This window comes from Anoplopoma fimbria, chromosome 8 (assembly GCF_027596085.1).
Source record: "Anoplopoma fimbria isolate UVic2021 breed Golden Eagle Sablefish chromosome 8, Afim_UVic_2022, whole genome shotgun sequence".
NCBI lineage: Eukaryota > Metazoa > Chordata > Actinopteri > Perciformes > Anoplopomatidae > Anoplopoma > Anoplopoma fimbria.
The window spans coordinates 28,247,199-28,267,396 of NC_072456.1; the positions used below are offsets into that span (position 1 = coordinate 28,247,199).

The following is a 20,198-nucleotide window of genomic DNA, read 5'->3' on the forward strand; positions in this document are numbered from 1 at the left end:
ATTATATTATATATTATATTATATTATATTATATTATATTATATTATATTATTATATATTATATTATTATATTATATATTATATTATATTATATTATATTATATTATATTATATTATATTATATTATATATCATGTTATTATATTATATATATGTATATTATATAACAATATATAATATTATTATATATTGTTATTGTTGTTCCTCGGGTGTCCTCCGGGGGCAGCGGTGGGGTCTTGGTGTTTGACAGCGCCGCGGTGCATGCCGGGATACGTCGCTGTTGTTTACAGATGGTGTGAATCTCTCTGATCTCTGATTCTGACTTCAGTTTCACAGCCTTCCTCCCGCTGCGTGCTCACGAGACTCCCGCAGCCCCGCGTGTCTCCGAGCTCGTGACGGCTGTTTGGACCCGGACCCACGCGGACCCGAGAGGCCTGAACGCGGACCCGCCAGAACCGGTTCCGATTCTGCACCGTCACCGAGACACAGACGCACAGACGTAAGTACCCGGATCAGCGCAGCTCAGAGCCCGGCCAGGCTAACGGGCGGTGCGTTCAGGGCCTCATTTGCATATTAAACCAGTGTGACTGACAGCTGATTGACAGCTGTCAGTCACACTGGTGAGGAGGCATGTGGTTTATAACTAATATAACATAACTTAATACACATAAATAACCTTTATGAATGCTTATCACCTCCTCACCAGTGTGATTGACAGCTGTCAGTCACACTGGTGAGGAGGTGACATGTGGTTTATAACTAATATAACATAACTTAATACACATAAATAACCTTTATGAATGCTTATCACCTCTTCACCAGTGTGATTGACAGCTGTCAGTCACACTGGTGAGGAGGTGACATGTGATTTATAACTAATATAACTTAACATAACTTAATACACATAAATAAGCTTTATGAATGAGTACGGTGTCCTGGAGGGGTCATTGAGAAAACGACTTTCTCTCCATTTACTTTTATAAAATCTTATTATTTATTATTAATCACACCAGTGCCGATGAGTCGCCCAAAATGCAACATTACATCACAATTAATATTAAGAATAATGTTACTATAAGTAAACTTCCTATTTCATTTGGCTCCATGATGCTAACTATCTTAACTTTATTATTATTACTTCATCAGCTGATGTTATGAAGCAACATAGCAGTGTGTTAAAGCTGCATTCTCTCTGCTGTCCACCAGGGGGCGACTCCTCTGGTTGTATAGAAGTCTATGAGAAAATGACTCTACTTCTCTCTTGATTTATTCCCTCAGTAAACATTGTAAACATGAGTTTATGGTCTCAATCTCTAGTTTCAAGTCTTCTTCAATACAGCATGATGTTCATTTAGTAAATGATGCTCCATTTAGAGTCAAACAGACCATAAAGCAGGGGATGCTTTAGGGCGGGGCTACACACTGACTCACACTGACTCACTCCAAATATGGTCACTTCCTGTTGACTGGTTGCAAAAAAACAAGATGGTGACACACAAACCAAAACAACAGGCTTCAAAACTTCCACAAACCAACGAGTGACGTCACAACAACTACGTCCACTTCTGATTTACAGTCTGTGTACAACCTTCAGAAAATCCTGGTTATTAATGACACCGGTGGCCGTTAAGAGAACTGCAGTCAGCATCCTGTTACATTACAGTTATCATATTTAGAATAATGTTACTGCTCTACTAGCATTCACTCTTTACTTAAACAGCTAATGTAAAAAGCAACCAAAGCCAGATCAATGGTGCATGGATACGTTATAGCTAACTGGCTAACGGTAGCTTAGCTTAGGTTAGCTTAGCCCTTGAATAAGTGAAGTCGATGTTAGGCTTCAACTCTGTGGTGTTATTTTTAACTACACCCTGAATTTCATATAATGTCCTAAAATAACTTCTAGATCAGATGAGGTTGTGGTCTGATATGCATGAATATCACATATCTGACTGTTTGTCATAAATAAAAAACAACTACATGACAGCTGATCCAAAAGAGCTCAACGTTAAATATTAAAACACACTTTTATACTGTCGCTAAATTAAAAATATGTGTTTTTACTCTTTTAACCTGTTGGCTCTTTTACAAACACGGTGATTTTGTTTCATGTGTAAAGTGAAACTGATCATTTGTAACAGATGATAGTGTGTTTCATATTAGTAATGTTCCTAACCCGAGGAAACACAAATGACTAGGAAATAATAGATTGTATTTTTATGTATTAAAGCAGATCTAGTCATTATTAGTGTTCTTGATGTGTCATAATCTGCTTAGAGCTAGTGTTAGGAAGTTAAACATCATAATTCATCTCTAATATCTATTTTATATTAATGTGAAAACATCTCCTTCAAACTACTGGATTTATTCTAGTTCATTACCAACACTACATTTTACAGATTACATGTGAACACATCATGATAACGTTATAATTTACCTTCAACTAATACTCATTTTCAGTGAACAGAGCCTGAACGCATCATAATGTAACTGAACTGAACCTCCTCCTGTTAGCGGTGCTGCTAACGTTACTAACTCTAAAAGCAGCAGCCTCTTATTTAATAAGTTGCTTTTTCAAGCATAAAACGTAACATTATTACTGAACCTTTCTTTCAGAGGACTGTCCATTGGGTCTGCAGGAGTGTTCCTGAATCCAGCCGAATGTAAGTCACTCTATCTAACCTGCACTTAACTAGTTAAACTAGTAGTTCAACTAATTAACATAGTTAGTTAAACTAATATTTCTGTCTGTAGCGTTGCACCTTTTGATGTTCTTTATCTCTGTGTCATCATGTCGAAGCCTGTTTTTTTAAATTATTACTATTTGCATTGCAAGAATACATTGATGCTTATTTCTCTAACCACGGATGAGTTTGTATCGTCAGTCTGACTTCCTGTTTGAATGTCTTGCGCTGCAGGAACAGAGCGACCGCAAAGCATCTAATCGAGCGCTACTTTCGGCAGTTAACCGACGGCTGTGGAAATGGCGACTGCACGAATGAGTTTTGCGCATCGTGTCGTGACTTCCGACCGTTGGATAACAATTCAGCGGCAGCCAAAGCGCTCGAGCTGTTCAAGGTTAACGCCAAACTCTGTAATCCTCACCCCGCTAAGAAAGACGCTCTGGACGGGGAGATGAGCGAGTCGGACCTCTGTCCCGTCAAAGAGGAGTTCTCAGGTAAGGCTGAGTCTCATGGACGCTTTGAATTCATTACGCTGTGTTATTTTACCTCATTAGATTGTTCCCTTTGTGTCCTGTTCTGGTCCAGATGTTCACCACCTCACAGAGAACTCAGTCAGTACGATCCTGAGTTTCTGCGAGGAGCGAGGGGATTACTCCGCGCTCATCCGCATCATCGGAAGGATCTTCTCCAACTCAGAGGCCTTGATTCAGAGTTTCAGGAAGGACGAACCCATCGACGCTGAAAACCTGGACTCCTCTGAACCGACAGATGTGGAGAAGCAGGAGAAGCAAACCTCGGAGACGGCGGGTGCTTCCTCTGCCGCTCCGGACGAGGGTCTTGATGAGATGCTGGACCCTTGCGAGGTGACTGTGGACATCGGCGCCGTGAGGAGGTTCTACGACCGACTCCTAAGCCTCGACCAGGTACAGGCGGCTTTCGTCAACGCGCTGGTTTACCTCACGCCCAACATGGAGCTCGACCTGGAGTACCTCGACGTGTACGAGACGAACCCAGACTACCTGAACATCTTCGTCATCGTGTTGGAGAACAGTAACCTCCACAGCCCCGAGTACCTGGAGGTCGCTCTGCCGCAGTTCTGCAAAGCCATGAGCAAACTGCCGGTGGCGGCGCTCGCCAGGCTGTCGAAGCTCTGGTCCCGGTACGGACTGGATCACATCCGCCGCATGACGGAGACCTTCCAGCAGCTCATCACCTTCACGGTTGTCAGCAACGAGTACGACGGCGAGAACCTGGTGAACGACGACGTCACCGTGGTGGCCGCGACACAGTGTTTGAAAGTGGCCTTCTACGCGAGTATCCTGGGCAGCGACGTGGACGTGGAGCACAACGAGGAGGAGGAGGACGACATCGAGTCCGACGAGCTCACCCTCCACGAGCTGCTGGGCGAGGAGCGTCTCTATAAGAAAGGTCCGCCGGTCGATCCGCTGGAGAAAGAACTGGGAGTGCGACCCGTGGACAGCATCAGACCCCTCCTCCCTTACGAAGACTTTGTGAACGAGTCCCTGAACGAGGTGGTGGAGATGGACAAGGACTTCACCTTCTTCAAGGTCAACGCCGAAACCAAGTTCTCCTTCCAGAGCTGCCCCTTCATCCTCAGCGTCATCACCAAGAACCAGGGTCTGTACTACGACAACCGGATCCGGATGTACAGCGAGCGGCGCCTCACGGCCCTCTACAGCATGGTCCAGGGTCAGCAGCCCAACCCTTATCTCAAGCTCAAAGTCCGCCGAGATCACATCATCGACGACGCCCTCGTCAGAGTGAGTCACATGTGTTACAGTGTGTTGCCAAAAGAGAACCCTTCACGCAGCTCGATTACATACAAAGTTGACGCAAATAGAAAGGAATTCGCACCATGTGACGCAAACTCAAGTGGGGTTTCGACAGTAAGCTGTGTCGCAAACACATTTAAGTGTTGAAATTCTTTCCTGTTGTCACTGACGTCCTGATGTTGTTGAATCAGAGATGTAGGAAGCTGTGTATCCAGAGCTTTACGATGGTTCCTAATATTTGTTCAGAGCCCAGACGAAACTCTTTGTATAACTATATATGTGTATAAACGAAACTTATTTTATATCTGAATGACATTATTGTAAGTGTTGATGTAGAAGCTACAATGTTAGCATAGGCTAGCACGGATCAATCCAAACTCCATTCAGAAAACAAGCATTTTAAAAGTTGTTAGATTGACGTCTTGCGGTCATACCTGACAAATGATGGATTCAGACTTTTTACAAATCAGCATCATTCTGTAGTTATTTCGGCATCCTTTTGATCCGTTTAAAGCAATTAAATCATTGCAAAATCAGTTTATTTTGGGTTGGTACCGCTGTAGGAAACCAGACGGCGTGTGGTTTGATAGATAAGGAGAATACGTCTCTGGAATCCAGAGTTTGGTTTCCCAACGTATCTGGAACTTCCACAACATGTACGAGGAGCAGTAGTGGTTATTTTAAACACGGCTGATGACACTTGTTAGTATCTACATGGAGGTTAAAACCAACCCTCCACTTCTAGCAAATAAACACAAATGATCCTGCAGTCAAACATAGGCCAGTAATTCAATGCAAAATGTTGTTCTGTACTTGGTGTGAACACATTAATGTTATAGTTGCATGTTGTGACATATCTAGGCTCCATCCTGCTGTGATTGTCAATGAATTCAATGTTCTTGTGCTGCAGCTGGAGATGATCTCCATGGAGAACCCGTCCGACCTGAAGAAGCAGCTGTTTGTGGAGTTCGAGGGGGAGCAAGGTGTAGACGAGGGCGGAGTGTCAAAGGAGTTCTTTCAGCTGGTCCTGGAGGAAATCTTCAATCCCGACATAGGTGAGACAAGAAATCACATTCCACTGTAACTATTGGCAATTTGCTTTATTGCCAATAAATGAGAAGATTGATACCTTTGGTTGAAACTATCCCTTTACGTACTTTCTCTCCATTTGACTTCCCGAACAGGAATGTTCAGCTACGACGACGACACCAAACTGTTCTGGTTCAACTCGTCCTCTCTGGAGAACGAGGCCCAGTACACTCTGGTGGGACTCGTCCTCGGCCTCGCCATCTACAACAACTGCATCCTGGACGTTCACTTCCCCATGGTGGTCTACAGGAAACTCATGGGCAAGAAGGGGACCTGCTTGGACCTGTCAGACTCCCATCCAGTACAGTAACTTTCTCCAACGTTAATTTACAGCGAATGACAGTTCTGTGTTTCTGGATTATGCTTTGGGTTCTTCTGCTGCTGATGATGGTTGTAGTGTTGTTATGTTTCTGGTAGAATCTAGAAAATTAAGAGTTGCTCCAAAGAAACAACAAGCATAAAGCTAAATCACTTTTTATTGTAGGATTATCTTATTTTCATGTAGCAAACTACAGTAGAATCTAGAAAATTAAGAGTTGCTCCAAAGAAACAACAAGCATAAAGCTAAATCACTTTTTATTGTAGGATTATCTTATTTTCATGTAGCAAACTACAGACTTGAAGAAAAGTGTAAAATTTGGGGAAATATGCTTTTAGACTTTCTTGTTCAATATCACTCTGATGTCTAACCGCTTATTCTATTCATTTGTATGCTAAGCTAAGCTAACTATTAGCTTTATATTTAACGTACATGAGAGCGGTGATGTACGTTAAATCCTCTCGTCAACGTGTTTCCTCACATTTCTTTTCTTCCTGCAGAGTCTCTTCCAGAGTCTGAGGAAGTTGTTAGAATACAGCGGCGACGTGGAGGAGGACATGATGCTCACCTACCAGATCTCTCACTTGGACCTGTTTGGAAGCCCGATCCTGTACGACCTGAAGGAGCAGGGAGACCAGATCCCCGTCACCAAGGACAACAGACAGGTGAGGATCATGTGACTATGTTCATTTAACAGGATGGTAGTGGGGTTTTATCCATAACTGTTATCAATTTTTTTTATCTATACTCTTCGGTTCGGTTCTTTTTCACTTACTAAATAAATGTTTTATTTTATTTTATATATTATTATATATTGTTATAAATTATTGTATTATTATATATTGAATATATATATATATTTTTTATATATATATTTTATATTATATTATATATATATTTTTTTTTTTTTTATTATGGGATAAGAATTTATTTGTATTTTTAAAATAACTTTCTATAAAATAAACAAATGTTTCTAGAGCATTAATCTAATTTTTAAATAAAATAAATCACATTTCTGAGTGAAGTTAATAAAGAATGAAGAACACAAACATCTAATGTTTGGATAATAGCTGAGCTGTGTTGTGTAAACTGAACACTTCTCTATTATTGGGAGGAAACTGGTTTAAAGTTAATACATCAGATTGATATCAATTTATTGTGCTTTCCCTCATAAAAAGGTTATAACACAATGTCTGTTTCTGACATGTGAGATTGTGTTATTATTATTAGAATCAATACCTGGGACGTGTTTCTTCTTCCTCTTTCGATATGATGATAATGCTGATTTCACAAACCCAGCAAAAGGAACTTGATGAATATGAAAGAGCTGAATATTTCTGTAGTTCCCTTAAAATATAGGAACGCAGTCATTAAAGGAAGTTTCTTTACATATAAGATGTTTTTTTCTTTTGACCTCTTTGAATCTCAGGAGTTTGTGTTCATGTACGCCGACTACATCCTGAACAAGAGCGTGGAGAGACAATTCAAAGCCTTCAAGAAAGGTTTCCTGATGGTCACCAAAGAGTCTCCTCTGAAGTATTTGTTCAGACCGGAGGAGGTGGAGATGCTGATCTGTGGCAGCAGAGTGAGGAGACACGGCTTCACTTAAATACGTTTATTTATATTAAACATTTGATTTATGACTAACGGAGAAATCTCTTCCACAGAAACTTGACTTTGAAGCTCTGGAGAAGACGACAGAATACGATGGAGGTTACAGTAAAGACAGTCAGATCATCAAGTGAGTCCTTTTATCCTCTCACACACACACACACACACACACACACACACACACACACACACACACACACACACACACACACACACACACACACACACACACACACACACTGCATGTTTTAAAACAGCAGGATTTTATTAAATGTTGTGTTTTTATTTTTTTATTTCCTGCCTCACAGAGATTTCTGGGAAACGATCAACTCGTTCGGAGAAGAGCAGAAGAGGTTGTTTCTTCAGTTCACCACCGGCACAGACAGAGCGCCCGTCGGAGGACTCGGCAAATTAAAAATGATCATCGCCAAGAACGGATCGGACACGGACAGGTACGCTACGTCAGCTTTTATTTATGTATCGTTAGACACAACGGATTATCAGGTAAAGAACTACAACTCTTTGTGTTCTCAATGAAAGAAACACCTCTGACTCCTCTGGTTCTGACGGTCCTTAAACACATCATGTGTGACGAAACACTTCAACACATCAACCAAAACAAAGCTTCAAATTGTGATATTTCATCAAAAACATTTTATTCTACATGTCTCATTTAAAATCTCACCACAAATAAACCGTTTGTTTTAACCAGATTCTGTAAAAAACATTAAATTCTGAGCTCCTCAGTGAAACTATGAAGACATGACTGATTCATCTGAGACCAACAGTCATGTGACAACAAATCTGTGAAACTTTGACTGAACTTCAGGCTGCTGAACACAGAGAGGAGAGGAGAGGAGAGGAGAGGAGAGGAGAGAGAGGAGAGGAGAGGAGAGGAGAGGAGAAGAGAGGAGAAGAGAGGAGAGAGAAGAGAGGATGTAAAAATGTGAATTGTTTATTATTTACAGCACTCAGAGCCTCCATTTTTATTTCTAACATTGGTAACACTAGTGGACACTTGGAAAAATTTTGTATATATAGATTCTATTGTTTCCAATTGTAAAATAAATTATCAAAAATATTCCAATTTTGTTTTTTAGTTTTAAATTATTAATGTCATCATAACTGTGTTATTCTGCACTAACGACATGTTTGAGTTCTCTCTACTTCTAGTCAGGATTGTTCTGTTTCCATAGAGGAGCAGGACTTTGATTTCTAAGTGAACATCAAGAACACAGAGAGAAAAATGCCCCGAAACTGCTTTTGGGTTCAGTTAAAAATGATACAAAACAGACGAAAGCAGAAAATCTTAAGCATTTTCTGTCCTTTTTGCAAATCAGTAATATAAATAATGTTTCTGTCAATCCACTTATGGTTGCAGCTCTACTCGGCTCTCATTCATCTCATTTCTAACCTCCTTCAGACTGCCGACCTCTCACACCTGCTTCAACGCTCTGCTGCTGCCTGAATATTCCTCCAAGGACAAACTGAGGGAGAGACTCCTGAAGGCCATCACATACGCCAAAGGCTTCGGGATGCTTTGATGCTCAGAGAGAAGCTTCACGACGACGTTTTAACAAAACAAAAAGGGAGTATCGCATAAAAAAAAGGGGGAAACGCCATGAAACAAAATGCTGCAACAACCCTGTGCCTCACCACGCTGCACCAGTCCGACTCCACTTCCTGTCTCTCACACTACATTAGGTTTCCCCAAAGAGTTCCACACCACACTTGAATTATGTGTTTCTTTCTTTTGGGTTTTGTTTCTGAACAACATTTCATTTGTGAAACTGTGAAAGTGCACTTACACACGGGGTTTTAAGTGACATGCGGTTTATTTATTGACGTTTTCTGGTGTTTTCCGGTTCATGGCGCTGTAGCAGTATTCAGTCCTCTCCTCCCACAGCGGGGCTGGACTGGGCATAATGGTGCTCCTTGTAGTGTTTTACGGTAAAGCCTTTTTTTATTACTGCTAACACAAACAAGCCTCACTGACGAGCTCTTATTTCAACGGTTTCCTGTCAGCCTGAGAGCAAACTCCCCACTAACCTGCGGGTTATTTTTGAAGTATTTCTGTGTACTACATAAAACATGAATACTGTGTGTTGTGACACCGTGAGCAGGTCGTGTGGTTTCAGGATGACTGGTCCGCTCAGACTTTCACTTCCTGTCTCTGCTCCCTCGGTTTGTTTGCTTTTTAAAAGTGTTTCTGATTGCACATTTGTAAGTGCAGTTGCCAAAAATGTGCAATGCCTATATATATATAGATATATATCTATATCTATATATATCTATATATATATAGATATATATATATATATTGAAAAAAAGAAAAGAGTCACATGAAGTGTTTTATTTGGCCAAATATCTCAGGTACATAAAGAATGTGCAGATAATGTGAAACTCTTATGTAAAGCGACTATTATGCAAAGTAAATAAAGGTGAACTAAATCAATTACCTTCGTCATTATGCTTTAACCAACAACATATGATATCCATAAAGCTGCTATAATCAATATTTATATTAAAAGGTTAGTGTGTAGCATTTAGGGGGAACTAGTATGATATTAAAAGGTAAGTATTCTTTAATGTGTTATAGTTTTAGTTTAGCTTGCACAATTTTAAATTACATTACATTACAGTCATTTAGCAGACGCTTTTCTCCAAAGCGACTTACAGTCAGTAGTATGTTACATATCATTCACCCATTCACACACTGATGACAGGCTACCATCAAGGTGCCACCATCAGACTCTAACTAACATTCATCATCAGTCCACACCGATGGCCTTCAGGAGCAACTTGGGGTTAAGTGTCTTGCCCAAGGACACATCGACTGCCGAAGCCGGGTATCGAACCACCGACCCTCTGATTGGAGAACTACCTTGCTCTCCACTACGCCACAGCCGCCCTCACCAATGTGTGTAAATATACACAAACATAAGAGATAAATTATATCACAGTGCCGGAAGAATCAGAAACCCCACTGGGCTTATTTGAAGCCTCCACCTATATAATATTACAATTTCACAATATTAAAGAGAAGACAAAATTAAAATACATATATAAGATATGACTACGTCATATTAAATTCAGTAGTATGCATCATTGTGTTTTTTCGTCAGGCTCAACCTCTGGTTCTGAAAAGTGAATCCAAAGCTTCATGTGTTAAAGCTGCATTCTCTCTAGTGTCCATCAGGGGGCGAGAAAAATAGGTTTATATCGACATATGGAGCAGGTCCTCTTCACGGAGTCCGCCATGTTTCTACGGTAGCCCAGAGAGGACAAAGGCCTCATTATCCTACAGTTAGTTGCAATCTGCAACTTCACCACTAGACGGAGCCAGATCCTAAACACTGGCCCTTAAACAAAGGATCACATTACTGTATTTATAGACAACCCCCCCCCACATTTATCTTCTCTCCCACCAAAAAGGCAATCTAGACCTGTACAGTATGTTGTATGAACATTTTTAATGTTTATTTACATATAACGTTGCAATTTACATCTGATAGTGTATGCTTATAATAACATAAACAGAACTGCATTTGGGTTTTATTTTTTACATTCACAGACGGTTTCAAATAGATATAGCAGCTGCATTATTGTGGATGAATTATACTCGACAGAAAGATCAATATGTTTTCTGGGGGAAACGTGAATACTGATCAGGAAATCAAAAACATTCGTCTTTATTCTAAGGCTATAAAAAGCCTTCTTTTCTTTGCATACACAAGTGCTTCTGATCAACAAGTCGTTTCATGAAAACATGAAATAGATTCAAAGCATACACACAAAAGCATTTGCTGCATACACTGTACACAATTTGACACGTTGTAATGATGATAAACAGATGTATAAATAGATATATAAACATGGTCCTTTAGAAAGTGTCACTCTACTATGAAAAATCCCCCTCGTTTCCTGTAAAGTCCTCAGGTGTCTCTCACATTACTGGACTTTTTTGTCCTTGTCGGCCACCACTTCTGTGAGATCCTCGGGTCCTACAGATTTCACTTTGGCCTCCATCTCGCTGACCCTCTGCTTCATCCTCGCCTGGCTGGAGGTGAACTCCACCATCAGCTGGGCGAACTTGGTCTGCATGAGGTCCAGGTTGCCCTGCAGCCTGACGATCTTCTCCTCCAGGTCTTTGGGGTCGGCGCCGGCGTTGGCAATCGCCTCGTCAATCAGGTTGTCCTTCATCAGGATGGCCTTGCCCTTCTCCTCCAGAGCCTTTTTGGCGTCTGGATACTCCGTGAGAGCCTCCATCAGGTCGTCTTTGGACAGAGCGAAGAGATCGGAGTAGCCCACGCTCCGGATGTTGGCGGTTCTCCTGTTTCCCGCTTTACTGCCTTTGATACCCAAGATGCTGATCTCCCCGAAGTATGCGCCGTCACTGAGCACCACGAACTGAGTGACCCCGTCGTCGGCCACCACAGCCAGCTTCCCCTCCTTGATGATGTACATCTCCCTGCCGATATCCCCCTTCTTACAGATGTAATCTCCAGGACTGAACACCTGCGGCTGCAGCTTGAGCACCAACTCAATCAGCAGACCGGCTTCACAATCCTGGAAAATACGAACCTTTTTCAGCGTGTCCAGATGGACGTTGATGGCGATCTCGGCCTTGAGCTTGTCTGGGAGGTTCTTCAACACTTCCTTCTCGTCACAGGTCTTCTTCTCGGTCCACAGGTAGTCGAACCACTTGATGACCCTGGCCTCCAGGTCTTTGGTGACCTTTCGGAACTGCATGTACTGCTTGATGGAGTCGATCTTGGCCTGGAACTCGGCACGAGAGGCGTTCATGTTGGAGATCATGGCACCGACGTTACCGACAATACTAGCAAAGATCAGCACACCCGTGAGGAAGTCGGCAATGACGAAGACGAATTCAACATCCCTGACTGGTGCAGGGGTCTCTCCGATGGTGGTGAGGGTCAGCGTGGACCAGTACAGGGAGTAGATGTACTTCCTGGCCAGGCGTCCGTGCTCCGGGTGGCTGATGTTGGGGTAAACCCATGTATCAGATCCAAAACCAATGGTTTTCGAAATGGCAAAGAACATACAAGCATTCCAGTGGATAATAACGAGGATATAAAGTACGAGATTACTGATACGAAACATGTTTGGGAAGCTGGTTCTGGTTTCAGTCCGCTCAAAGAACTCAAAAAGCCTCGAGATTTTGCAAAGACGGTTGAATCGGAACTCCGGGTTGTTGTATCCGAACTTCAGAAACAGCAGATCGGTGGGTATCATTGAAATCATGTCGTATTTAAACTGAGATGTTGTTCTGTATTTACTTCTCAGTTTTGTGGCATCTTTTACCAGCAGGCCTTGTTCCAGGTAACCTGAGGGACAAACACAAGATTAGAGGCCAGATCCAGAACTACAACAGAAACAAAATGGTGTTCATCATAGAAATAGAACAGGAGCTGAACGGACATTGAGCTGTTATCCGTGGTCATTTGACTATTACAAATGAAAATGGTGGTAGTCCGGTTCTGCCGAATGTTTCCAAAGCTTCATGTTTAAAGCTGCATTCTCTCTGCTGTCCACCAGGGGGCGAAGTCTATGAGAAAATGACTCTACTTCTCTCTTGATTTATTCCCTCAGTAAACATTGTAAACATGAGTTTATGGTCTCAATCTCTAGTTTCAAGTCTTCTTCAATACAGCATGATGTTCATTTAGTAAATGATGCTCCATTTAGAGTCAAACAGACCATAAAGCAGGGGATGCTTCTTTGCCTCCTGGGAATTTGGGTTCTATTGTGCTTTTACGTATCGCAATGGCAACGTAACACATATAAATGATTTGATTGGAAAAATGTCCCTTTCACTCCTATTCTATTTCTATGGTGCACATGTTTAAATTCTGTCACAAAGTTCCAACCTGTTCTCGACCTGACGAACGTGTCTGTGAAGTAGATGATGTCGGTGGTGTAGTCCAAGAAGAGCCAGAGGCGCGTATACGTTTCCTGGAGGTCGTTAAAACAGGCTCTGGAAGACAAGGAGGACACGTTTTTAAACAGTGAAAAGGAGCCAGTGAGTGACGTTATAGCTGTTAAATGGATAAATACCGTGTTACGATCATCATGAGGTTATAAAACACTGGTCCTGCGATGACGGTCAGCCATCTGTAGTACTGGTCTGTGGCCGGATCCATAATCCAGATCTCCTTCCTGAAAACAACTCAACATTACTTTGTTTCGTCTAAAGAATGTGTTAAATGTTCATACAGTGAGCATCAATCAGACAGATGTGTGTTTTCTGTATTTCATGTCCCAGTAGTCCCAGTAGACTGAATCTAATGGTTTACTTACGGTGGCTCCTCTTTCTTTTTATCATCTTTCTTATCATCCTTTTTATCATCCTTCTTCTCATCTTTCTTCTCGTCTTTCTTTTCCTCTTTCTTCTCATCCTTCTTGTCCTCGTCTTTCTTCTCGTCCTTTTTCTCCTCCTCCTTTTTCTCCTCTTTTTTAATCTCCTCCTTTTTGCTACGAATCACAAGTTTATTTATAGTTTTCATGGTGGTGAAATAGGGACGGAGGTGTTGGCCTATGAGGAGCTACCAGACTACAGGGACAGGGAGGTCTAGTTTGGGATTCTTTGTTGGAAGATCTGGTGCAGGTCACACATTGGTCCAGCAGATGGCATCGTAATAATACCGGTATGAAGATAAGTAGAGGTCCTTTTCTTCTTCACTGTTTACCAAACCAGTACATCCCACATCATAGCTTTCAACACAAAGGTTTAATGCGTCTAATGCAGGAGGAAACACCAACCGGGAGATTGAAAGACCTCTAGTACATCTAGCTAAACTATTAACTACAGAATACACTACATTATCTACACGATACAAACCATGCTACTAATGTCCAGCCTGATGGCTCTTAAACATCTACTCTTCTACTCTTCGACTCTATTTCCTGACACAGATATGCTCACACTTACTCGTCTGTGTTGTTGCAGTTATTCATGTTGTAAGTAGCTAGTGGCCACTTACTGCCAAGACTTTGGAAAGAAATAAAAGATGTTTTTTACACAGTGAACCCTCACAGTGTCAGACACTAATGAATGAAGGAAATTATTTTCTTATTTATACATTTGTAATCCTGTTTCCCTTGTTTGAGTTTTTATTCATCTCTTGTTAAATGCTAAAAATTCTAAAATCTTTTCTCTCCCTGTAAAAGCACTTTTGATAAATCATCTTGAACACTAATCAAATATAATTTGTTGTGACTGAACAAACTTAACGACACCTAGCAGATCAATATTATGGAAGGAGTTAAGTGTTTGGATTTCAAAAGAACATAAACGTCTAATTTATAGATTTGACCCTCCTGATCAGAGCTGGTGACGGAGGTTTGTGTGGCGGACAACGGTCCAGATTGGGATTTTAAGAGATCCAGTTATTTTGAAATACGTCATGTATCTGAAGCGTTCATTTAATGCATTTTTGCAGGGGCGCCTTGTAAAAGTCTGGACTTCTGTTTCACGAAGACTTTAGCATCATTTCTGGTTCCGTTCAGCCCAGTTTGACTCCTTTAGAGCTTTGAGGAATGATTGTTACTCATGTAGGGGAGATTAAGTACCACCGTGAGGCTTTGAAATGAACCTTAAAGCACTGACGGCTGCCATACTTCTGGTACTTACTTCCTCTTGCGGGTGGTGTCGTTGAGGCCCACAGACTGGGCGTTGCTCTCTCGACTGGAGACGTCTTTGAGCTCGGGGCCTCTGAAGCGCTCGAGGAAAGAGTCGTGCCTCTCCGTTACGGGGTTCGCTCTGTGAGACGCCCAGTTCCACAGCATGAAGAAGAAGTAAGAGAGCCTAGAAGGTTAGCAGCAGGGACACAGAACAAAGGGACACCCGTCTATTCTAGGTCTGTTCTAGGACTGTAACAGGGAATGTGAACACCAGTGGTGGAGGAAGTATGCAGATCCTTTAGGAGCAGTAGTACAACAAGGAAATACTCCATTGAGCACATGGCCCACTAGTTAAAGCCCTTACATGTGCCGTTAAAAACTGGTTGTCTGTGGCTATTTCCTGGAAATATCACACGCTGTATTACCGTTTATCACCATAGATGGCGCCAAAACAGAGATCTTCAACATAGTTACTTTAATTCTGATGCAACGAAGTGAAAGCAGCGTTTTACAAACCCAGTCACAGAAAAAAACTTTGGCATGGTCTGTTCTGACAAACCACAGATGAGTTTAATCTTTATCAAATCAAATGTTTCATATCAACATTTCTTCATGCATGTATATCGACTTCATAGTGTTTTAACTGCTCTTTGTAATATGCATTCTCAATTACGTTTAGTTTAAAGCAACAAAGCTACTTGGTTGGTCGAGTAAAGATCATGTTTTGGGTTTCTTTTGGTTTCACGCGGGACACGAACACTGGTCTCCTGGGTGAATGTGTGATTGACGTAAAGACCTATCGATACACCCAAACCTCCTCCCAATTGGGATTTACGCAGACTTTGATTAAAACATATTTTCGTCAAAAGGCAATGTAATCCGGAGGAGAAAACATTCCGTAAAAACCAAATTGACAAGGCAGTTTGTTATATGAGATCATAATGTTTACTGCCACTGTTGTAGCTGGTTGAGGAGTTGATCTACATTATAAACATGTAGGTAGGTTAGTCTAGTGGTTCTCAACAAAGGGGTCGGGCCATCTCAAATGGTCAACAGATACGTCTGCTGGGTCGTGAGATATTAAACCAAAGAAATCAGTATTAATATTTTGGACTTTGGACTGAATTTTTTGCCTTTTTGTGAAATATTGTAAATGAAACCAGATGTTTAATATTTTGTCAACAGTTACAAGCCAAAATGTTGATTATTTTTCTATAGCAACTAGTTGTATTTTATAAGATTATCTTTATTATCTTTAGTTTTTATGTCATGTTTATATGTAAATCTTAATTTGAAATATAACCAATCAGGTTGTTCTCAAAGAAGCTATTCACTATAATCCTTATAAATCTAACGAAATTAATTTGTATGTAATCTATGAAATCATAAACCAAGTCAGGTGACGTAGTATAAAGAGCAGTAAACTCGCTAAAGTACGAATCCTGCAAGACCCGCCCTATTCTGCCTCTTATTGGCCAGTACTTGTTGCCTTTGTTTGTTGGATTGGTTTGATTGGTTAGAATAAGAATATCAGGTAGAGCCAATCAGAGACAGAGTTAGGTGTGTCATGGTTTTACCGGAGCAGGGTTTGTAATATCGTGGAAGCCTAGATCCTAAAACACCAGAAACCCAGCAGCACGCTGCTCGTGTCCCGTCTGAAACCAGAAGTCAAAGTGGATTTATTTAACACGTAACTTCCGTTCTTAAGCAACCCCACTTCTGAAGTTATTTTAACCCAAACAAGCATATTCTCCTAAACCTAACTAAGTAGTTTTGATGTCCAAACATTGCAGGAGCTCTGAGCGCTGGACATTCGTGGGAGACCACACGAAGATAACGATACGTTGAATCAGGATCTTGATTTTAAATGAATAAAGTGGAGTATAAGTATTTAAATACTCAGATACATTTCCTCAAATTGTACTTAATACAGTACTTGAGTACATAAACTCTCCACCACTGGTAAACAAAGGTGTGACTACAGACGTTTACCTGGCCATCGCCCCGGCTCCTGTGAAGGAGTCTCTGTGGGCCTCTGAGGACAACGCCGTCTCTGAGGCGTCGTCACAAAGAGACGGATTCCTGAGAGGAAACGTGACAGAGACATGATGAAGAGTTATTTCAGTCTGCTGATACATAAATCAAAGTGTTTAGAGGACGTGAGCAGTGCTGACGTGGTAGAAAGTGTCGTGAGTTTCACAGTGGCATCAGACCTGCTGTCTCCATTCTCGATGACAGCGAGCTGGTCCTCAGGTCTGCTGGAGGACGACCGATGTCTGGAGGAGGAGGACTTCTCACAGCCGACCTCCGCCATGTCGTCTGGAGAAAGAGGACACACTCTGCAGCGTCACGGATCGAACATCACGTTATAAAAGCGGTGTTGTTGATGTGTTTACTGAACGCCACTGGTCTCTGTTTGTCTGAGAGTAGAGCGCCGAAAATAGCAGCTCATTATGTCCTTAACACTAAACAGGATCAGAGGACGCTCAGCTGCTTTTTAAAATAACTAAGCTATGGCTTACAGGTGGACGGGAGCCGCTGTGTTGGGTCGGTGTATAAGTCCATTAGAGCGCCACTTTAAGAACAGGTGCACCTGTGTGAGGTGAAGACGTGCCGGGGGTCAGGGGTCAGGGGTCAGGCTGGAGAATCGGCCTCGTGCAAAACTACATTTAAAAAAAGGCTTATTTGATATGTTTGAGCAGTGATTTCTAGATTTCCTCCATCGTGCTCTTTGCTTCAGATGTCTGCAGGTAAATACTGAGCGGCTGATCTCTGGGGAACACCGGTGGTTGTAACACGTGCACACATGCACACGGGTAGATTAGTGCTAATACCAGGGAGTTAACCAACCCCCACTGAATTAAACCAGAGAATCAACGAGCAGCAGAGTGACGGTGAAGTCTGAACTCTAAGCGTGAGTTGCACAATCATCTCTGAGCCACGCAGCACTTTCATTAAATACTGAGAACGAGCGTTGACGAGGAGAGGTTATGAGAAATCAGTTCCATGTTTTTATATGTTTTTATGCTTTTAACCGAAGCCTGATGAAGTCACAGACGAGAGCATGATGAAGATGATGGTGCAGTTGTTCAAAAGATAATTCAATGCTCACACAAACCACTTCATATAAACCACACATATCTGATATATGAGTATTTTTTCATATTTAAGACGCCCTTAAGATGAATGATTTGTGTAAAAACATACAATATAGCACATGACATAGTGTACAAAATACACTATGTTTGGAAAAGTATTTGTCCTCATGTCCACCTCTAACGGATGAACAAAACCTCAAACCTCACATTTGAATAAACATAATGATTATTAATATTGGTGATGGACTAAAGTAATGGACAGGTTTATGCCTTGGTACTTTAATAGGAATTCATCCAGATGTCCCTGTTGTCCTCATCTAACTCATCAATAAGGTAAAGACTTGTTATTTTTAATACACTGGTCATTTCTTCATAATCTCTTCATAATAATGAACATGTTAAATGGGGTTCAGGGCGCGTGCACCTTTAACTGATACACTCTATTGATTACATCACATCTGCTAAAGACCAATAATAAAGCAATGCTTCATATGAGATCATAACACTTACTTTCACTATGTCCTCTGTGAAGTCTGATGGAACAAGTTGCTTCACAATAACGTTTAAAGCATCAAACCCTGAAGTCCTGACAGCTTTAGCAGGAATGTCTGTGTCTTTATTAACACATGCATTGACTGACTGCAGAGGTGATCAGACATAAGGCTCCAGCAGCACAGGTGAAGAGAACAGCACTCACCGTCTGAAGCTCCTCACACTGACTGGTCTCCAGCAGAACCAGTGCTCCCACTCTGACCTCTCTGTGGCTCCATCGCAGCACCAGGACGAACGTTCCTCTGAGTTATGAGCTCCGTTAAAAGGAACCGACGCAGCGGCTCTGCAGGAGGATGAGCAGGTCCCAGATCAGACAGGGGGAGGAGACCTGTCCATCACTGCAGGCGGCCATCACTGTAGTCCACGACTGTAGTCCTCTCAAGATAAGATAAGATAAGATAAGATAAGATAAGATAAGATAATCCTTTATTAGCAGCAGAGAGTAAAGTTCACACAAGAGACATAGTAAAGAAAGACAAGATAAAAATAAAAAATGAAAATAAAAAAAACAAGTATTATAAATAAGCAATAAAACAAAAAACAGTAGAAAAACAACAATAACTGAAATATTATATTTACAGACAGAAAAAAACTATTTTAACTTTTTAACTATTATTGCACAGTGTAATGTCATGTTTTTATTGTCATTTTTTACATGTTTTTATTGTCATGTTATTATTGTCATGTTTTTATTGTCATGTTTTTATCATGTTATTATTGTCATGTTATTGTCATGTTATTATTGTCATGTTATTATTGTCATGTTTTTATTGTCATGTTATTATTGTCATGTTTTTATTGTCATGTTATTATTGTCATGTGTCATGTGGTCTGCTGGGAGCAGAGCTGGTTGTGCAGCCTGACAGCAGCAGGAAGGAAGGACCTGCAGTACCTCTCCTTCACCACCGGGGGTGAATGAAGGACCTGAAGGAGCTGCACAGAGCTGCCAGGTGTCCTGCATGGGGGGGAGGTGTTGTTCATCAGGGATGACAGCTTGGCCATCATCCTCCTGTCTCACATACCCAATACCTATGTTGAACACACTTCCTGTAAGTCGCTTTGGATAAAAGCGTCTGCTAAATGACTGTAATGTAATGTAATCACTAGAGATGAACATCACTGGAGGCGGCCATGACTGTAGTCCATGACTGTAGTCCATGACTGTAGTCCATGACTGTAGTCCATCACTAGACTTGCCCATAACCCTAGGTTACCTGTCCATCACCGTAGTCCAACACTAGACCTGTCCATCACTGGAGGCGTCCATTACTGTAGTCCATCACTGTAGTCCAATATATAGTCCATCCCTGTAGTCTATATTCACTAGACCTGTCCATCACTGTAGTCCAACACTAGACCTGACCATCACAGGAGGAGTCCATGACTGTAGTCCATGACTGTAGTCCATC

At 41.5% G+C, this 20,198-nt stretch overlaps 2 protein-coding genes across 3 annotated transcripts; one reads left to right on the top strand and one right to left on the bottom strand.

Annotated features, from left to right (window-relative positions):
- The first annotated feature begins 317 nt into the window (after nt 1-317).
- Nucleotides 318-9,943, top strand: ube3a (ubiquitin protein ligase E3A). The gene is made up of 11 exons (XM_054602335.1): nt 318-498; nt 2,618-2,662; nt 2,918-3,177; nt 3,269-4,464; nt 5,387-5,531; nt 5,661-5,866; nt 6,385-6,549; nt 7,314-7,469; nt 7,552-7,625; nt 7,804-7,947; nt 8,919-9,943. Coding segments are annotated over exons 2-11 (2,469 nt in total). The 5' UTR covers nt 318-498; nt 2,618-2,660; the 3' UTR covers nt 9,040-9,943.
- Nucleotides 9,944-10,965: 1,022 nt separating this feature from the next.
- Nucleotides 10,966-19,010, bottom strand: cnga3a (cyclic nucleotide gated channel subunit alpha 3a). Of its 2 annotated transcripts, XM_054602842.1 has the most exons (10): nt 18,935-19,010; nt 17,353-17,458; nt 17,132-17,221; nt 15,150-15,323; nt 14,448-14,507; nt 14,399-14,413; nt 13,817-13,990; nt 13,574-13,675; nt 13,387-13,493; nt 10,966-12,843 (listed from the first exon to the last, which is right to left on the bottom strand). In XM_054602842.1, the coding sequence occupies exons 2-10, from the start codon at nt 17,451-17,453 to the stop codon at nt 11,447-11,449; spliced, it is 2,220 nt and encodes a 739-aa protein (XP_054458817.1). In that variant the 5' UTR covers nt 17,454-17,458; nt 18,935-19,010; the 3' UTR covers nt 10,966-11,446. The 2 variants fall into 2 exon arrangements, with proteins under 2 accessions (XP_054458817.1, XP_054458816.1); XM_054602841.1 differs by lacking the exons at nt 13,817-13,990; nt 14,399-14,413; nt 14,448-14,507.
- Between the last annotated feature and the right edge of the window lie 1,188 nt (nt 19,011-20,198).